Source organism: Anopheles gambiae, chromosome 2 (assembly GCF_943734735.2).
Source record: "Anopheles gambiae chromosome 2, idAnoGambNW_F1_1, whole genome shotgun sequence".
In the NCBI taxonomy this organism is placed as follows: domain Eukaryota; kingdom Metazoa; phylum Arthropoda; class Insecta; order Diptera; family Culicidae; genus Anopheles; species Anopheles gambiae.
In genome coordinates, this window is record NC_064601.1 from 34,044,121 (window position 1) to 34,065,881 (window position 21,761).

The 21,761-nt window shown below is 42.7% G+C and overlaps 1 protein-coding gene across 14 annotated transcripts in view; it reads right to left on the reverse strand.

Annotated features, from left to right (window-relative positions):
- The window catches only part of LOC1273910 (uncharacterized protein ZK1073.1), a 47,822-nt gene that overhangs the window by 18,382 nt on the left and 7,679 nt on the right, over positions 1 to 21,761 (reverse strand). For 7 of the 14 annotated variants that reach the window (XM_061641603.1, XM_061641597.1, XM_061641602.1 and 4 more), the window contains exon 2: positions 16,192 to 16,432. In XM_061641603.1, the coding sequence (XP_061497587.1) occupies positions 16,192 to 16,254 (63 nt within the window). In that variant the 5' untranslated portion in view covers positions 16,255 to 16,432. Of the gene's footprint in view, positions 1 to 5,609; positions 6,053 to 6,703; positions 6,908 to 16,191; positions 16,433 to 18,883; positions 21,658 to 21,761 lie in introns of those variants that run through there. The other 7 variants (XM_061641599.1, XM_061641598.1, XM_061641594.1 and 4 more) reach the window with 7 other exon arrangements.

The window sequence follows — 21,761 nt, forward strand, 5'->3', positions numbered from 1 at the left end:
TCAAACATTTAGCATACTGGCCACGTTCTCGTTGTGGTCGATCGTCGTAACGAATTAAGGCATCGTGAAGCATCGAGTGGGCGAATGGGCACGCGAGCAGATGATGAAGCAACGCAATCGTCAAACATCAACACTGCCAGCCCCAATGGTGATACTCGTAATGGACGTGATTTCTTTGCGATTTGATCGATCGTGCAAACATGCTTGTCGCCGGGCCCGCATCCCTGCCCGAACTGCACACACCTACTCGTTTGTGAGTGTACGTTCGGCGAAGGTTAAGTTTAGTTGTCTTTACTTGGAAAAACGATTTATTGGGAAGATTGTTACGTTCAATAAGAAACCTGTCAGCTGTCAGTTGAAGCAGAAGCATCTCGTACTCATCGTTACGATCATTGGTTTCGACCGGTTTAGTAAGCATACTGACAGCCGTCCGTCTACGTATGTTGTGTTGATCTGCGTGTGATGTGTTTGGGCTTTTTTCAATGCTTTTTTGGTTTGTGAGACATACGTTTTGTTCATTGAGCTAGGCTAAGCTAATTCGTGAAATTATACCATATCGTCCATGTCTTTTTGCAATGTCATATTGTGATACTAAAGTTAAATCTTTACATAATTTTAAACCATTGTTTGGGTTAGTTAATTTTGTACTGATATTAGCTAGGACCTGCAGCACTTTCGTTTGCTAAGCTGTTTATTAATCTAAAACTTTTATACAACTCTGTTAAACCAGTAAGGACCACTTCTTTGATTGTTGAATACCTAATCTTTAATTTCTCCGAAAAGCTTTTACATGCAACCAGTTACCATGTTATTTACGCTCCACAAGGATGCGAAAGACAGCCTCTGTTAACATTTTCAACAACTCTTGAGCTCGACTTCTCGTGCAAAGTAAAAAGCAATCCCTAGTAGTCTTAAGGCGCTCTTATACCCGCCTACATTATGTATGCCTTCGGTCCGTTCTTCTCTAGCACGCTCTGGGCGACTTTATTCAAAACAGGCAAAACGGCAAATGGACAGAAACCCACTTCCCATACAGCGCCGATGCCCCTCAGATACTTAATGATGAAAACTATAACATCCATCCCTAACGCAGGCTGAATACATGTTGCTTGAAAGCTTCTTCAGGCTAGAATATGCATAAGCATGCACTTAATTACGGGTGGAGCGTTTCGAGGAAGCTACCGCTCGGAACTACTGGCCGGAGACTACCAATTTCCGGACTGTTCATCAATCCTCACCCTTGGGAAACAGGGATGATTCTTTGCAATGGGTGAGTGAATTTGGTAATCAATGTTGAAATGTAGTGCCTCTGCTTCCTACAATTTGAAGCTTGGTTCACTTCATAAAGATCGTTCAAGAGATCGTCCACAGCTACCAGGCGTCTCCATGACAGGAAATGCGTCTCCATTGCACACGGTCACAAAATGACTCGGCTTGATTACATACAGTACGGTGTTGGAATAAACCATCTGCTTGCAGTGATTTATAGAGTGCAGCAAGAGTAATTGGTTTTGCAGTGGATGTGAATCATAAATCAGTAACCCATTTGTGACGTGACTGCGAGAAAAGCGACGGCAGGAGCTTTTGTCTTACCAAATGCTCCATGAATACATTACCCTTCCCGGTCTTTTTAATCGGTCACATTTGTTTTCACTTTAAATCCGTCAAAAAACTCACACACTCACACATACGCATGATATGCGCTGCGAAGCGCACGGGTAATGATAAACAGCAGTATCGTGCGTCTAATCGCTTCCACCATTTATCAGCCGATCAGTCGAACCAAAGGTTTAGGTTTCCCGAAGCCATTGAAACGACCAAAGACAATGGCCAAACACGAAATAATCGATAAGCCCGCATCGTGATTACGGGCGGGCGTGATTCGAGTTGACGTACCCGCAACGAGGCACAAGTACGCGAAAGGGGTAACAACCAGGAGCACAACATCATCAATCCACGGTTCGGAAACACATCACAGTTTCGGATGGGCCGGGAGCTGGCTGTCTTCGTTCGTCTCATTCAATTTAGCGTTTGTCAATAAGGGGAATGGCGCTTGATAAAACAAAAAAACAAAATGCAATCATAAATATTATATACACATTTTCAGCTCTCGCCGTTTACCTTGCCGTTGGCTCACACTTTTTTTTTTGAAAGTTTCTCCATCAAACTAGTCGCGTGCCAATTTTTCACGATGGATGGATAACAATTTTGAGGGACCAAACAAAAAAACAAAGTTATCAGGACACTTTCTGCTCATCTCGCCATCGTGTGACGTTCTCTGGTTTAATATTTTTTGCACAACTTTTTTTTTTGCTTTCTTCTCCGTTTCCATATGCTTTGGTTCCATTTTTTTCCTTTCTTCAATCGGTTCGTCTACGTCACTGTAAAACTTTTTCACAGCTCTCATTTGCCTTTGCCGTCCCTCATCCTGGGGGCACTTTTTCTAGGACAGTTCCCTTTTACCGGCTTGTTTCGTTTTTTTTTTCTTCCTCCCATTCACATTCACTCTGCCCGGGTATCAATTCTTCATTCGCTGTTGTTGATTATTTTTCCCCAGCCATGGCACTTTTCCCTACCCGGAAAGACTTCCACAAAAGCATGCACTGTTTGAGCCGCAAACAGTGTCTGCTGCTGCTGCTGCCGCATGCACAAAGCCTAACATTCCCCCCCACTCCCTCCCTGGAATGCGCTTCAGCAACATCAGTGTCGACCTCATTTTGTAGCCTGCACATTATGAGTGCAGAAAACGTGCGCTCCCTCCCCCATCCCCGATGCCTTTGGTAGGCTGGTAGGCTTTTTGTGCCTCGCTTTGCTGGAGGGCGATACAAATATTAAACTCGCTGCAGAACGCTCGTGAATGTGGCGTCACAGCGTTCGTAAGGGTCTGGTGTGGTTGTCATTTATCATCTCATCGGGTGATGCGAATGGCACAGCGTACCATGGATGGAATAAAAAGGGGACACCGATGGTTTAGGGATGTGGAATCGTTCGCCGTTGGGGAAATCGACGGACAGAATACACACCGAAAAGGGAGCGTTGCTTAATATTGCTTGACTTTTTTTCTTTTTTTGTTATTGTGCAGACTATTTGTATAATGCTGGGCGTTCAGCGTCCTGCATATTAAAATGATGATCATTCATCGTTAGAACCGTGCCCGGGTAGCTTTAAATGATCAATTATTCGTTTGCTTTCGGTGGATTCGGAGAAATGGCAAGAGTTGCTTCGTCTGTTATTATAAAGTTTTCGAAAGTTCATTTGCTATTCGGTGGTGTATTCCGTGCACTGGTTCAATGCATCAGTATCAACGAAGAATCGATTTTCCATCCATGGGAAGATGGAACAACAGTTTTATCAACTTTTTGACGGTGATACGCGTTCGGAGAAAAACTAATGTTTAACGGCGAACATTATCAGCATGCATGTATAGAATGGCCGGTCTGGTGGTACAGTGGTTTACTCGTACGACTTAACAACATGCCCGTAATGGGTTCAAACCCCAAATGAACTGTAGGACTGACTATCCTGCTAAGGGTAAATCAATATGTCACTGAATGCCTAGCTCCCTATTAGTGTGTGGTACAGGCAGGCCATGACCGACAACGGTTGTTGTGCCATAGAAGAAGAATTATAGAATACATCAACGTTTGAGGTTATTATAGATCCAGTAAAACTGTTGTAAAACAATGTAGAAAATCTTATTTTGAATTATTATATTTTTTTATTTAGGAATAGCATCTCAAAACTATCGTATTGCTTATTATTATGATTAATATATTCAACAAAAAAAACCTTGTGAACGTAATACTGAATTTGACAACTGTTTTGAAGAAAATTAAGAGTTTTTAACCACAACTTTTTAATTGACGCCTTTAGTATCGCATAGCTGTGATAATCTTTGTCTATGCAAAACAAAAAAAGATGCAATGACTAGGACTCCATTCATTTCTATTGCCTGTTCGGTAGGTAAAACAATCCTTTGGATTAAGCTATGGAAGGTTTTACGATTTTGGCTCGCTTTTTTACATGGAGTTTGACTGTTGGTGACTGATGATCATTGGATACAAAATCACACGTTAAAATTGCCTCAGATTTGCAGCTTGGATTATTTCAGCCTTTCTTCCTTGAAAAGTCTTTCCTTGAAAAAATCTTTCTTTGAAATCCCAAATGGCGGAACGTAACTATCGAATGAATGAACAACCCGGATAATAAATATTATTTCACTGTCAGGCTGAAATTTCAGCTATCTCGCTTAAAATATAAAACGGGTCTAAATTAGATGAATTGATTGATCTTCTTCTTCTTCTTCTTGTGGGACAACAACCACTGCCGTTCAAGGCCTGCCTGTACCCACTACTGAAGTGGGCTTGGCTTTCAGTGACTTTTTGTTACCGTAGCAGGATAGTCAGTCCTACGTATGGGGGCATGGTCTATTCGGGGCTCGAACCCATGATGGGCATGTTGTTAAGCCGTTCGAGTTGACGACTGTACCACCAGACCGGCCCGAATTGATTGATCTAATGTATTGTAATTAAGAATTGTACGCTAATACAAGTGGGGAACATTTTGGAAAGCAGTCTACTGTAAGACTTAAACGATCACAATCACAATCTGACAAATAAAATAAACCTAACAGCGTAACAAATATGCAACAAATATGAGTTCTCTTGGCATATTTTTTTCTCTTTGAAATTAGTAAAAAAACACACACACATTTGGCTCTTAACAATATGTAGGATAGAACGTCAAGCGATACTTGCAGCGAATTAATGTTCTTCGTTTATTCACCATACTATTGGAAAGTGTATCACAATGCTGAGGCATTAAAAAACATAAATAACCATAATACATAAGCATAAGCTTTAGCTGGGTATAATGCTGCCAGGACATCTCCTTGAAAGCTGTAATCAATCTCTTGATATGTTATCAACTCTGATATTCTGCTACCTTTTTTACAAAACCTTTGCAGTCATAAATAGTCCTTCATTTACTCATACCTTTCTAGTTGCATAGCTACTTAACTAGCAGTTGGCTAGGTTCAAAAGACAAGTATAGGCGCTCAGAATAAATTCCATATTGTCTTGCATCTTGTTCGCATGTTTTTCTGTGTTTGTTTTTTGATAGTACCCATTCATTCCAAAAAACGGCGCAAATTGGCACCATGCTGTAATTGCCCCAATCGATTATAGCAACACCTATTCAAAACAACATACCATTGCAACCCTACAGCGTAAAAGCCCTTCTAACAACATCCCATTCATCTGGAGTTTTCGAGCGAAAAACTGTTTTCACTTGTCTCGTCAACCAACCAACCAACCAACCATTTTGTATCCCAACGTTAAGTCAACCTAAACGGAATACAGATTAGGTGGCCATAAAATACAACGTGCCTAGCGAAAGAGAACCAAGCGAGCTGCTGCTGCCTACGTTCGCCAGCCAGGGAGAAACAACCTGCTCGCGTTCTGCTTTCGCTACAACAGGATATTGGCAACGTCCTTCTTACCGTCGCTGAAATGTCTGTTCTAGGTTTCGCTGCGCCTCGCCATCATGGAATGAAACCACTCCCTTCGTTCCCCACCCAACATCACCCAACGACAGCAGTAGATACGTACATGAACGCCCTTCGCCGATGGAGAACCCACCGGAATGGCCGATGCTGTGTCGTTCACTTTCGGCTTTTCCATCCTCCCGGTTCTGCTGGCGCTGCTGCTGGATGGATGTTCTTCCGTAGGGTAGCTGCAGGTGTATGTGTGTGTTGATGTTAGGGTGCTTGTTCAAAGGGATCAACTTCCTGTGCCTCTTTTTTGTGTCGGTTTTATGCGTTTCTTCACCCTAAACTGGTTCCGGCTGATTATGTTATTTTTTTGGTTTTCGTTTCGCCTGTACGTAACTACGCAAAAACGTTGGTGACTTGATTTCAGAAGCTTTATGTCACTATTTTGCGCGTTAACTTGTTAAGCTGCTTACTCACAAATAGATGTCAAGCTTTATCACTCTCACCACAATCACTGCGCGTATGATATCTTCCTCTGCTTCTTACACATTTGTTGTTTTGCTAGTGATGTTTTTATAGAATAAAATTATGAAAATTTGGAAAAATATTTAAAAAATCTATCCTAGCACTAAAATCTCATAAAGCCTCCTCCCTGGGGAAAAGTTTGCCTTTGTTTTCACTGCACTCAACGCCATATCACTGGAAAGCGAACGACGCAGACCCCTATGGCACACGTACACACACACACACACATTCAGTTTTCCCTCAACCGTTGACCTGGCGGGCAATGTGGCGGAATTCAAAATCGAGACGGAAAAGCAGAATTCAGTCCACAACCATTGCCACCCCACTGGCAGCTATTGTTCTGTGGGTGGACAAAAGCGTGCTTGGCGTGTTTTTTTGCTGTGCTTTCTTCCCTTCTGCCAAGCTGCAATTTGCAAAAGCGAATCAAACAGAAGCCAAACAGCAGTGGGAATGGAATGGGCTCGGCCTGACAATGCTTTTCCGCCTGAATTCCACACCACAGTCGCCACACGTTTGGGGGCCGTTGGGGAGTAGATTCAGCGGTGCTGGTTCACTAATTTCTCATCGTTTGTGTTTGTTTTTCTTCCGTTTCTACCATTCGTTCACGTTTTTATTCTTTTTCTGCACACTACACACTAAAAACATGTCAAAAATTTGGATGTGCAACGATGGCAAACAGATAACCACCCTTAACGGAGGACACCGAATGACGTCGTTAGTATTTCGTTGTGGAAGCGGTCAAAACGGACAACCAACCTAGTGAGCTGTTCGAGCAACGAAGGTAAACTGAAATGCGCCACAGCCCGTACGCCATCGATAAGCGCAGCCCTGATGCGTGGGACTCATTCACCATTCCGGTGCGCGAACGACGAAGGAGAGAAGGGAAGAAAAGGGACTCCGGTACGGGGCCGGACTCTTTTATCACTCGTGCAGAACTCGATGCGGGCTGGCATGGGTGAGTGGTAGGTAGGTACGGGAAAGCATGGGCGACCGGGAGCGACGCTCGACCCTGGGTGGATTGGTAGGGTTTCCTAAGTACGTCATACATTTGCCTTCATACTCTCTTTTTTTTGTGTTCTTCTATTACAAGGAGCAGGCCGACCTGCTTTCCTGAGCTTGTTCGAATAGGGCACCCACTTAGTACACCCCATTCTCGGAGCAACGAAAACATTGTTGCTCAGAAAAAGGGCGCGAGTGTTTGAGTGTCTCTGTTGTGCCATCACGCGCTTGCTTTGTTTGTTGTGATTCTGCTTTTCCGACTACGCCGATAAGCGCGGACAGGAGGAACGAGTGAGTAAAAATCCATAGAACGAAGAGAAAGGCAAGGCACACTTGAGCCAACAATGAGTTCCACGTTCTCGATTCCCTGCACACACAGACACACTCACATGCGCACCAGGCACTCACACAACGAGAACCGGGAAAGTTATCGGGAAATCTCAGAGAATGGGAGCACATTTGTTTGTGCGCTCTCTCTCTCTGTCCCTCAAAATGGTTGAAAATGCTTTTCCTGAAGGAATACCAGGAACAACATTGTTTCCTTGCGCGCGCTTTTTCTCCCACCCTGGAAACATGTTCGCTCTACCCAGCCCCTTCCCTTCATCGACCAGAAACGGCGTCGAATTGCGTCGTTCGTTAACCTTTCGCCCTGATACGGGCACCGTTAGGGACATCTACCGTCTTTTCCTTCGTAGAAGCAGCCGAAATGTAAAACCGAAGGCAAAATTTAACCTCATGTACGACCAAAACCAGATGCATGCCCTGATGTTGGTTTGTGGTCAAATTGGCGGCTGGCCTTTCCTCCCGCTGACTTTGGGGGGGGGGGGGACAGTCAGGGGTGAATCTTGAAGGTGGTCAACCCATTTTATCTGCACTCCGACCGGTAGCTGTAAAGTTTGACTGTGGGCCGCGTCATTTCGTGACGGTTAAGGTAATACGATAAAGGGATGAATGATGATACTTTTGCTTTTACAGGGAAGCAAACTGCGACTGCGGACGGACAGTTGCGCGAAGGATTGATAGGTTTAAGGTTTTCGCCATGATACAAATGTATAAAGCAGTTGAATCGTTTATTTGTTTGTGCTAAAACTATTTTATTTATGTAAGATGGAATTGTAATCTTTAAGCATTACTTTTAAACGGGAAACCCCCATAACAAAGATCATAAAAAATACTTTAAAAACATGGTAATAAAAGGGATTTTTTTCGTGTTCATATATTTGGTTCAAAATTATTCATTTAATCAACAGAACAGTAACAAAGAAGATTGTAAATTATAATTTTTACATATACTGTTAATTAGTAATTTAATGTTTGTCTGTTTTAAAAAGAAACGAGCCGTATAGCCTCGTTAAACATACTTACAATAGAACATAAAAAATTGAAGAAAATGTCAAAACTTGTGGGAAAATGCCACAGCTCGTTCATTAAAATTAGCTGATATGATGAAGTAAATCATCAGAACATATCTTCTCATCATGTTTCCCCATGCTTTTCCACAGTTATACTGCTTGCCTGTACTTACTCACCAAAGCGCTGATAAGAGTACAAAAAGTATGAATAATATTAAAAAGTTCATTTTGATATTTATATATTTATTCATTTCCTAACCATACCCAACCTGACTATCTTCGCTACGATCTGCTTGCAGCAAGCAGTGTAGGATGATTTGCTACAGCTCCAAAGCCCTCGTCGCCCGCTTACTGCACTTTGATGGTAAATTTCTCAGAAGACAGTGCCATGATATCATTCATTAAAGTAAACTACAAAGCATAAACTATTTATCAAAACTACACACCAGCACAAACGCGCACCGTTGCCTGCAGAATGCACTGTAGGAAAAATGCATAAACTCTGCGCAAAGTCGCTCGGACGAGGGCATCTCAAACCATAATGCAGACTGCATGACAATCCGGGCATTATCTAGGGCAACCTGCAACCTCCTCCCTCTCCTAGCACAAACACACACCTAGCCAGGTAGGGTCAAATGGATCAGAGATATCAAATTATCAAACACGGCACCGAGGTGCATACGCGCTCCCGTTTAGGCTAATCTGAGGAAACCCGGGGGCGGAGGGAAATTTTAAACCATCGCTGCCATATGCACTTTACGGTCTGCCACAGGTCTGAGCTTGACTTGCAGTTGCAGCTACAAAACCCACAAACTACTGGCACACCGGCGATGATCGAACGATGGCCAGCAGCAAGAGGGACGAGCTTACACGAGCATGAGCGCTACACTTGGGCCCGTCTTTGGCCCTTTGACTTTCTGTAGCTTGAAGTGCAGAATGTGTCCAATCTTGAAAGCCCCTACAAACCGGCACACATTCAAACACCTTGTACAGCTTCTTCACCGTCCATGCGTGAGTGAAAGTACCAAGACACTGGTAAGTAGCATGTTCGCTCAGCAGTTAAGTTTGCTCTTCCTTTCTGTCTGTGTTTTTACCCTTTCGCTTACAGTGACGGTTTCGTCGGGTTCTCTTTCTTACCACCCCGGCCGCCGAGCTTATTTCTAATCTCATGAATTATGAACATAGCTCCTAAGGTGACACCCGCACGCGTCCCGCACCCCGAACACTAGCACAGCACTGGAACAATGTGGCCCCTTTTCTCTGCAACCGGGTTTAACCGGGTAGCGGATGGTAATGTCAACCTTGGCTTGGCCTGCGAGGGGAATGCTTCAAACACCGTTAACAATTCATGCAATCCCAGCGGCCGGATGTGCCACGGGGTGGTACGGTGTCGGAACAGCGTGGAAGAACACTTTCCGCGCAACAGTGGGCTAGCTCACTAGCGAGACTCATGACATAGCGTTGAGGTAAGATGGATAATAAGGCACCATACCTTACGGCACCAGACATGAACATAGTTTTGCATGGGAGCGCTACCATACTGTAAGGAGTGTCCTCCTCCGCATGACGTCAGTGGAAAGCTCAGCGAAGCAAGGAAGGTAAGACCGAGCGATACAACGACCGAGACTGCTTAAGGGCCGCTGGGAGCAAGCTCTACACAGCTTTGTGCCTGGTTGGGTGGTTCGGTATGCTTTGCGAATGAATCGTACTGATCATCTCTGGCACCTTGGCGAGTGCGTTGGTGTCATCGAAAAAAAAAAAAACAAAAAAATAGGTGAGAGCTGTTGTGCCTCTTAAAGTGTAGGACAAGTGAAAACAAGTGAACCACTTTCACTCCGTGTGTGGCTTGTTTGGTGGCAATTTGTGCTACTGCCACTCTCTTGACCGGTGCGTTGTACGGAGGAAAGCTTTGCCTTATTAAGCATTTGCGGTAGTACGATACCCTTGGCAGTCGTACTATTGCAGTTTGATTTGAATGACTGTGAGATGTAAGCTCGAATAAGATGAAGCAGTATTGAGCTGAACGATGAGTTGGCAGAGGATAGAGTTTAACAGAGATGAGAGCAACGAGAATGAAAACATCATGCCAAGGGCTGTACCTTTCTGTGAATGAATGATACCGCAAAAGGTATATAATGAGCCACTCGACTCATAGCAAGTCCAGCACGTTTATCTGCCAGCAGATGAAGACCAAAATAGCATTCCCTCTAGGGATTTCTCATATACCGGGCGTATTGTGTTTCATTAGAAATCTGCGGACTAGAAGTATAGCTGAACAATGTTTGATGATAATAACATGATCACATCATAGTTCAAGGGAAATGGCTTCTTAGAAAGGTAATGATAATTCTGCATCAACAACCAATGTTCTTTTTGTAACTAATTATTATAAAAGTATGCAAAATTGTCATCTTTTGTGTTTGGTTTTGTTATATTTTATGTTTGATTTGTCCAGCATAAACTCTTTAGGCAGATTTGAATATTTAGTATTATCACTATAAGCTTGGCATACATATTGTGGTAACAGTAGAGAAAAACATTTTAAATATTCATAATACAATATAGAATACTCATATTTTTTATAAAAAAGCTGCACAATTGATATAATTGTTCGTTTGAAACATTTTATCAATGTAATTCTTTTAAGCAGTTCTTAAGCTCGTAACTTCTCAATAAGTAATTCGAAAATAAGCAAAAAGGGTTTAAAGTACATTTTCCAAAGCTACGTTCACTTCATTCAAACATGAATATGTGTTATTTGACCGAAACATTTAGATCATCAAAATATTTGAAACATTGAATAAAAACTCATCTAACAAGGGTTTAGTTTTTGCTGTAAGAATTTCATTGTTTGGTGACTTTGATTTCATTTTATTTAACCAATAAAACGAATTTTGCATATTTTTTGTAGCATTTAGTATCAAAAACCTCCGTTAGAATTCTGTTGAGATCTTATTCATGCCAAACTTTTATTTATTAAATATAACTGTTTTATAACTTCCTGTTAGCAACCAGTTATACTGAAACCCCTGTCCACCTTGTAAATTGGTTAATATATTCTAAATTGCTTTCTAAATAACCAAATGTATAACCCTCCAACGATCCACCACAGCAATCTTTATTTAATGTAATAATCTCCTTACACTTATTACCCGCACTGTAGAGCCGCAAGACGAGTGCTAGGTGCTAAGTAGAGAAAACCAGCAACCACTTGTACAACCATCCGTCCCGCCGCACTGGCCGCCGCTTCCACGCAACGAAGAAAAACAAACCGCCCAGCCCGCACGTACCCTTTCCACCATGTCTCTCGTCCTGTCCCGCGCGGTTACCATTTCGGCACCGCACGCAAACACGATACGCAGCGGAACCAATTCATCTCGCATCTCGCTAAAAATAATTAACCCATCAAGCGAGCGCCTGAGTGTGGTGTACGGGTACGATCGGGCCATCATCATGGGCCATCATTGCCATCGACGCCATCATTGCCATCAGCAGCAAAACGGACGAACGATATCGCGCAGCACATTTTTTTCTGTTGGTAGTTACTTCTGCTGTTTTGCATTCGAAGCGAAAAATCATCATCCATCGCGCGGTACCGCTACGCCACGAATGCGCCACCGGCTTGGGCATGGGAAGGTTGTAATAATCTTCTTGTTTATGTTTTCATATCTCGCTCGCACAGTGGATTTAAAAGGGGGAAGCGAGTGGGGTGGGTGGGACCTTTTGAAGGCCTTTGAAATGAAGTGTACGACTCTACCGCAGAAGCAAGCAGATCGAAAAATAAACGATCTCACAAACAAACACCCCACGTCCTGTGCGTTTCGCACGATCCTCCTCTCCCCAAAAGGGGTGTGGTAAAGGGGGGGCTGCGGTGGGAAGGGGGTTACATCTAACAGTGTGCATACGTGTGTGTGTGTAGCTTTGTTTGTGCCGTTGTGTTGTGGATGCATGAATTAAGGTTAGGTGCGGCCAGCCGAACGAAAGGGCTCGTTTGCATCCGGAGCAATTGCTCACATTTGCCATTTCAATTAACGGTCAGTCCCGTACTGCGCACTTGCCCCCCCCCCCTCTTCCTCTGTCCCTTTTCCAACGCTGTCAACAACGATGAACTGCTCACTGCCCTGCTAGTTTGTATCGTCCCAGCCAATCGAAAGGAACAGGCGAAAGATCGTTGTCGTTTCTTTGCATCTATCGAAACTGCAGGTACATGGCAACGTGCTGCATCGATAAGGGAAATAGCTTGGCAAGCGTTCATCAATTGCACCCACCCATCCGAACCGATACGAACCGCTCGCTATTGACAAAAGGCGCTCTATTTCTGCTCCCCTTTTTTGCCTCCAGCCCATAGTTAAGGCTAATTTATCACCGTTGTATCAATTGGCAAAAAGGGCTAGCTGATGGCGCAACAGTAGATAATTGCCGTCCGGTCTAATCGATCGAGCAGAAGGCGAATTTAAACCCCTCCCCCTCTCATCGATGGAAGCGTCCAGCGTCAATGGTTCGGTTCGGTGCACTGCAGTCGGTCACGGGATTGCGTCACGGGAAGAAGGAGAGATAATGAAACAGGGTCTAAATTTATCTTTAACTAGCCGATGCGCCACTTACTGTTTACAATAACTTTGCAGGGGTAGATCTGTCACGATCGGTACATTATCGATACACCGCTACACCTATGACAGTCCTCTTATCTTTGCGGCCGAGTGCTACCGATTTTGGGCTCATTAGTGAGGCACGTGTTACGATGGCAGCTTGAAATTGTCACACTTATCTGACCCAGCCTGGCTTTACGTCCCATAGCAGTTGATGATTGTTTCGGTTGACTTGACCGTGGGAGGAGTACCAGTTTTAGACGGTCCGGCGACAGATAGGGAAGGAATATTTAGAACGAAGGCAAATTTAAAGTCAATGATAAACAGCCAGCAAAGATACGGATATAGGTGAGAAAAACATTCCACAATGGGATTTATTTACTGCATCTGGATATAATTTTAACATTTAACACCTTCAACAGCTCATAAAGACTATTTCACGCATAAAAATGGGACTGCACACTGAAACTTTTGTTTTTAATCTCATCATGCATCATCTCTATATATTCCTTCCAATTATTTTATTAACTTAAGACGAAAAACAAAAGGCTCAGGCCAACAACAGACGAAAGAATGGGACACAATTATCAATATTGATAAAAAAGTTTAACAGAAAAAAAGCTTTTCTCTGCACAACGCTTTTTTGTAAATTTACGAAATCGCTTGTTGGATGATCGACAACACATACCTACTTCCAAGCAACTATTTCCTATTTTTGAGGATTTTTATTCTGCTTTACTTAGGGTGACGCATAAGTGACAAAATCAAAAAGAAGACTAAATTTCATGTTTTGATTTTCTTTTTAGATTTTTGCATTTTTGTAGCCATTCATCTAAAAATTAAAATATAAAATTTCTCGAAAATGGAAACTAAAAATCGTTACCTAATGAATATTCCCTTACAATTAAATACACAACAACAAAGTTGTAGTAGAGGGTCATTACAGTCTCAATCAAACCTACCCCAAACTGCTTATGTCTTCAACAGCGCTAATAATTGCAATCATCTTAGTGTTGTGTGCAAAACTGAAAAGAGACGAGCAATCATCTTGCGCGGATTTCTAATTTTCTCGCGTCATTTACGAGCACCCACACACACGCATGCGAACGCAAACAGACACACAAAAACCCCGAAATAATAATAAAAAAACACCATGCTTTCGTACCGGTGCCGGTGGCTATTACTCATTCCCTTTCGCCGACACCTGTTCGGTCGCACGCTTATGCAAGGACAACAAACGACCTGGGTCACACACAGACACACACCGTCCCTCAAGCGGCTGACAATGATAAATACCTCACGGGGGGGTTTCGAGGTGCCCAAACACCTATGCGCGTATCCTGCGGAACAGGCACAGTTACGCATGGGCACCCGACGTGACGGTGGATGAGTTTTCGGGCAGCCTTCGGGCACCTTGGGATGTCTAAAATTTCACCCACTATCATGCTAAGACCGGAATAAATAAACACAAAGCAGTGGCTGCGGGCCAGAGCCACCGCTTGCCATTATCGTTGGGTGGGTTTATGGAGGGAAATGGGTTATGTTCGTAATAAAACAGATATTCTTCTATTCTCAGGCTCAAGCGAGACACTTCGTTGATGGTTGTGAATGGTTGGAAATAGGAACCATTATCCAAGCAAATCGGTCATGAGACGGTACGCATCGGTACCAAAAGCACAATCTAGCACCGTAGAATGATAGTAATTTTTCTTTGGTAATTATAATTATTTCGTCTCGACGATATCAGTTTCTCAGTATAGCAAGTTTCATTCAGTCACGTTCTAGCTGTGGAGGATCAAAACGTCATCATTATGATTTGTTGATGATGTATGTTTTAACTTATACTGAAAAAGAAAGAATTGTGCACCTTTAAAGAACCTAACATATCAGGGGGGAAATATAACCACAACAATTCAGTTTCTTTTTTATTTCAACTATCTACTTCTCATGATAATCATGAATATTTTATTAATTGTTCATACACATAGAGGGCGTTTGCTTTTTTGCGACACTTCTACGAATGACTGCATTTTTAATCCTGAAAAATGCTGTGTTGGATTTAATCAGGATGTTAAGAGGATTATTTTGTCAATACGGTTTCTTATCTGCCATATTTCAAGTTTCCTGTCGTATAATTCAATGTTTACTTCATGCTCGTCGCACCTTAATTATGGAGAGATCTGAAATTTTACAACTTTTCCAGCAGCACTACATTCGATTCCAGCTATTCTAAACATTTATCTACCTGTGAAGATCCCTCCAACCATGTCATCTCGTCCAACAAATCCTAACAACCTTGATCACTTAACGATGTGGAGCTTAATCGCTCGGTACAACATTAAAGCTTTCCCGCTAGAGGAAAACTTTGCTCCAACGCTAAGCAACGGCGTCGTACCGAAAGCGTTAGCAATGCTCAATCCAATTAGCATAATGATAATCATGCTTTGCACCAGCTTTGCGGAGTAATTTTCCAGCAAAATTCTTCTCCCAAAAAAAAACGGTTTACATCGCTGAGCACCGATTTTTTCGAGGGCATTTAAAAACAAGATTATCTGCTGTAGTATAAACTGGAGAATGGTTAAAGAGAACTGTTACATCGTATAGGAAATATTGTAGCATTTTCTTACATTCACACAAATGTGTTACAACGGCATGCCTAGTAACTTGCGAAAAGTTAAAAATCAAATCATTCTTTCTCTCTCTGTCGGGAAATGTGTGCCACGTTGCCACACAGCATCTCCATCAATCAACCGGACTATTGAACAAGCCGACCACCTTAGCACAGTTCCCCTATTTTCTCTCATATTTCCCCACAACGAATGTAGCATAAAAAAGCGTATAAATCGTCTCCCAATCGCAGAATCCTCCACACGGAGTAGTACTGTTTGAAAGGTTGTCTCGTAAATATAACGTTTTGCTAGCACTAAGTGGCCGATTCGCCAACATTCCCTTCTTCCCTTACAGGGTGTTTAGCTGGGTGAAAAATTTGATTCCCCGAAAGCAAGTAACTCAAGCAGCTCAACGTTGACGGCAAGTTTATGCATTCCACCGCGCGAACAAGTTATTACCCGAACTGACGCAAACATTAGCGTGGAATGCAAAAGTTGGCAATTATTTTAAAATTTACACACCTTTCATCTTCATCGCCCGAATAATGAAGTCAGGAGCGGTGGGAAGCGTTAATAAAGTTTGCAATAATCCAAGAGCAGAAAAAACCTCCACCCATTGCACTTACCTTCTCCATTAAACTTTCGGCACGACGGGCAAACGAAGCTCGGCGATCCTGGGCACTGCTCATCTTGCCCTCGGTTGCTTGTTACGCTAGGTCGAAATGGAAATGGATACACCAACACGGGCACTTACACACACACACACACTATAACACACACAAACACTGCACTAAACAGGCTAGAACTTTAAACACGTAGGAACGTTTGCTTTATTTTACGCTAAATCACTTTAAGCTGCTGTTGGTCCTGTAGGTAAAAAGGAAAGCGTGCTGTCAAAATGCTGACGAAGGTTCAGGTGTGCTCAGTACACTGAGAAGAAATGCTCGTTCGGTGAACACCCTTTTTGCATCAATCTTATATTTGTAGTGACACTGAAAGGCAGTGCCTCCGGGTTGTTTTCTGCTTCTACAATCGATTGAACACAATTAATCATTCAAAGGGATATCGGGCCGGGCGGAAAAGATTGCTTTTGTCACTCTTGCTGATTAGCGTATGAGTATCCGAAACAATGAATGATGATAATTTGTGTCATAGATCACGGAGCGTAACGCAATCGCAGACGCGATCACTGTCGTGATACTTTCTTTTTACTCTAGTTTTATTTTTATTTTGTATTATTGAACAGTAGGATATTATCAAATAATTAAAGTTGTTTGCCTAATTTGCAAGAAATAGCTACCAAAAACTGTATCAGTGGTATAGTTTTGTAAAGCAAGGTTGAAATAAAATACTTTTTTGCTCGGAAATACCAGTGGGTTATGAGCTGTAGTAGGGTTATTTTGAACTCTCCATAATTGCGCCTATAGCTGTTAAACGAGGCGATCAAAGGTACATGAAATGATTTCAGGAAAATCTACAAATAAAATATTCTGAACTTGAGTAAATGGTAGGAGGGGGGGGGGTTAATATTCCGAACTTGGAGATATTGGACAGGTATCTAACGCAAATTAAAAATGTTAAAAATGTTGGTTATAATGGGAATATCACACACTTCAGGTTAGGTAATAAGCAGATTTATGTTTCCAAAGTAAGTAGGATAACAATAATATTTAGTGAAAACGCTCATAAATTTCAGACATTGAGTATTACATTAGTTGGAAGATAATAACAGCAGACTATGCTTATTTATATAATAAAGCATAAAATACAGTGGAGCATCGGGACTTCACCTCGCCTGGATATGCGAATTACACAGATAATGAGTCAAATGATATATTTAATCACAAATTCCTTATGGTTTTTGGAAATAAATCGTATAGTTTGATAAAAATTACCCCGTTTTTATTAACTACATGTTTCAATGAGAATTTTTGAAATTCGCTATTAATCATATTGTTTTTTGGTATGCTAATTAGTATGTGATATGAAAACTGATTTTTCAAATATCTTCCTCAGAACGCAATGTCACCTTTGTGTTGAACTGTCATTTCTCAACAGCACGGATAAACGGATGGCCGGATAAAAGCTACTCGGATAAACGGCGCTCCACTGTATAACATCAATTTGGGAATTCTATTGCTTTATTTTTCGAATGATTTGAAAATTTTATTTCTTTACTAAGATGCTGGGAAATAGCTTCCAAATATCTGTAGTATTTTAAAGTATTTTAATTCGAACTTAAACTAAACTATATAAATTGTTCACCAATACGGTCGGGACTGACACTTCTACATAAAAAATGAATGTCAAATCAAGGTGACCTAGTCTCTCTCTCATCACTCCGCATTTTGCTCTGTAGCATTTCCTAAAATTCAATGTCTACATTTCTATGAAAATTGATCTTTTTTTCATCCAGCAAGTTTTCCGAGCACTGTTGTTAATCATTTTCTGATTCCTGGAGCTAACGTTTAAACTAGAATTTTGTTGCACCTGTCTTCTGGAAGCCATTAGATGGATGTGTATTTCTCATGAAATGTTGCTATAAATAGGGTTTAAGAGCATAACCAGACAATTTCCTAATGCTCTACCGAGTTCCAATCCGTTTGTCTAGCGTTTGCTACGCGATAAACTTCCTCATATGAATTTGAAATACAAGATACAAACAAATTGATAACTTTTCATTTTTGATGCACTTACATTAACTGATTTGAAAAGGATTCATGAACTGTAACAAAAAACAAATTTGGATGGGACGATTCTACTGTATTGCTTCATATTAATTTCATTACAAGTTGAAATACTACAGATTAATTATTATATTATTTTTCATACGAGCATAGCATTAACACACCGAAATTATTACATGTTAAGCATAGACTTATGTCTAAACAGGGTTATGGTGATGCTTATCGTCTGTAAAAAATGATTTGGTGTTACTGGAATTCTGGATTGATATATGACTTGCAATTTCAATCTGGCGTTATCAAAACAAAACGCTGACAAGCGGTGAATTAAGTTAATTGCGTAAAGCATAAATAAGTCTTGCTTGATATAGCGACACGCACTCAGTTATTGAGAAAAAAATAGATTGTTAACTATTTATGTATGTTTAACAACGCTACTTCCTCTCCTTAATCCGCACTCAAACACATTCAACCTTTCGTATCGCTTAAATCTTCTTTTCTTTTTTTGTTAAATAAACCATCCCTTATCAGCACTACCACAATCAGCGATTACGCTTGCATTAATCCACACCCGCAACACCTCGTCTTAAAGAAAAGCCACCAACCACCCAACCGAAAGTGTCAACAATCTCACCGATAATTACCACCATCATCGTATATCGAATGCGAACGCCACACGTGAACAGAATCGACTGAAAATCTCGTCCACTGCCAAATGCACACCGACTGTACGAGGGTACGAGCCGCTGGTACCATTATCACCAAAGCCGGTTGTTGCTGTATGTTGTTGGTGGAATCGTTTTTTTTTTGTTTTTTTTCACTTTGCTTTGTGCCACCCCACCCCAACAAGCACTGTGATAAGCATGTTGAGCGTGTCGGCCGTTCGAAGACGTTAGTGAGCGTTGGTGCGCACAAGGGGCCCCCAACAGCTGTTTGTTAGGCAGCCGGCGTAGTTCGACAACGCGGTTTGATAAGCAACAACAATTTGTAAATGCGCGGACACAGATTGGAAGACGTTTGACAGCGCCCAAGACAAGACGTTGGGCAAGATAAAGCTAAAGCGTTTGGGGGTTTAGAACCGACTGCAAAACCGGTTCGACGCGATGGAGCGGTGTGAAACTATTGGCTGGAAAATCATTAATTTGTCTTCTTAAGTGCTTCCGGTCGTACGGTGAAAGATTTTGCCCCCCGACAATGTCGCTGCATTGGCCCGACACACGAGTGTGTGCCACGGTACAACAAAGTGTTATATTTCACGCCTTATTCCAATCGTTCGTCCTCCCTGGGCACACCTTTGACGCGCGGAAAGAAAAAAAAAGTGCCCCATAAGCTCCAGCAGCTTGATCGTTATCGGAAGCAAAACGTCCACGAAAACGGCAACGGTAGCAAGAAAAAAAGAAATAAGAAAAAAAGACTCACCCCACCCATCTCACACTCCAAGTCCCGGAACGGTCGTAAAGTGGTCAGTAGGCAATTATATTCCCATCAGCGCCCGGAGGGGCGGGGAGCATGAGGCGACAACTTCGTGTTGCCCGTTCCACGATGCCATTGCCGTTAGGCGATGGGCTACCAGCAGCAATATGGCACGCCGGACAGCCGGTACCGATGGTTTGGCCAACAACACGGCACACATAGCACGGTACCGCGACGGAACATGAGAACGATAACTTTTAATTAAATCGAGCCAACCAGCCAGTCAGCCAGCCAGCCGGCCAGTGCATCCAGTGCGAAGCTGTGTACCACCGGGTGCGGGTGGTTCTCGTGTTGATAGTTCACATTCCACAGGACAAGACACAGTGCGCCGTTCGAAGAAGCGGTGGGAAGCCACGACGAAACATGACGCATCTTGGGGACATTGAGCGGACGCATGCTGCTCGCCTGTTCGCCCCACTGTGTGTGTTCGCATGCATCGTGTTGCTGAATTATACAAAACCGACCCATTCTCCATTCTCCTCGTTTGCCTTTGGCACGTACCCCGCGAACCGAGGGGGGTGTCAAATAGACAGATAGAGAGAAGGTGAGGGAGTAAGAGAGAGAGAGAGATCTTGTGTGAGCTAGTTACGCTCAACCCCTTTAAACTAGCGCAACGCCACGGTAAGGCGGGCATTATGCCGTCGCCGCCGCCGCCACTGCTGCCATCCGAAAACAAGTAAATTAATTTTAATTACTATTTATTGCCCGCGTTTGTTTATCGGGAACGATAATTCTAGCCCCCTCTCCACCCCCGTCGGGTCGGACCGGGCAAACGTACGCGTGTCGAGCGAGTGTGGTGAGCATCCACTGCATGTTGCGGAAGAACCTGTTAAAGATGAAGTTTTAGAAGTGACTTTTGCTCATACATTTCCTTCACTAGCAGAGCGAACCTGTTCTGGAAGAAACCGTTCGATAAGCCCATCGGTACGTTGTTGTTGCTTTTTTTATGCTCCCAGGCACGTACAACCCAGTACCCAGGGTGGAATGCATTGATCGGAGCATTATCCGGAAACCGGGAGTAAGTAACCGGAGGGGATTCCATCGGCGAACGGCAAACAACATGGCAACGTTTGTAAACAAACAGAAGCACTACGAACGCACACGCATACACACGAACAACCGTTTGTAGGGTCGATCGTAAGCCGCCCGAAGCGTGTTCATTTGACTTTATGATTTTGTATCAATTTTGAAACACAATCACTCACACACACACACACACGTTCACAATGTCAATGAATCGATAATCTTTGTTGCGACAAGTGTGGCCTTAACGGAATTCGACGAAAGAGAGCAAACAGTTTCATGTGTCTCTAATATTTCGCTTCAGCTGTAGTAAGCAGCAATGCGTGATATATCGTTACACAGTCAGACACATACACGCAAACAGACAGTATATTGCGCCATGCGTTCGTCTTAAATAGCGTACGCAATAATTTCCATTTACAACGTTTCGTTTGCTGCGAATGTTTACAACGCGCACGAGGTCAATTTCTGGTAACGCACGCACACACGTGCCTTCACCAGGGGGGTTGAGGGGGCTGTTTTGATCTATTTGCCCGAAAAGGTGGTACCGGTGGGACCGGAAGCTTTGTTGTCTCGGTTGATACAAGGTCGCCGAAGTAAAGCGCGACGACGTGCAGGGTTCGGTAGCGTGAACTATTTTTAAACCACCCCAAACCAAACAAACAAATCGGCCCCATTGAAGGTTAACTCCAGAGTGGTGGCGGCTTTAATATAGTCCGGCAATTAATGGGTAATCTTGGGTATTGTACACACCGGCCAATCTGGTGCGCGTTATCGTTATCGGAACTCGGCAGCGAACCGGATGACATGCCTTCGAAGTGCCTAAAATAATGACCCTGTTTGAGCGCCTGAGATTATGCAATTGTGTTTTAATTTGGGTTAGAATAAAGCGATTTAAAACCGTTTAAGATAGAGTCGTTCCCGCTAAAGGTTTCCGGTTTCTTTATGACAGTGTGTTTCAATTTTTGTCACTAAAATCACTAATTTATTACAGTGTGGTTCATTGTTTTCTTGTA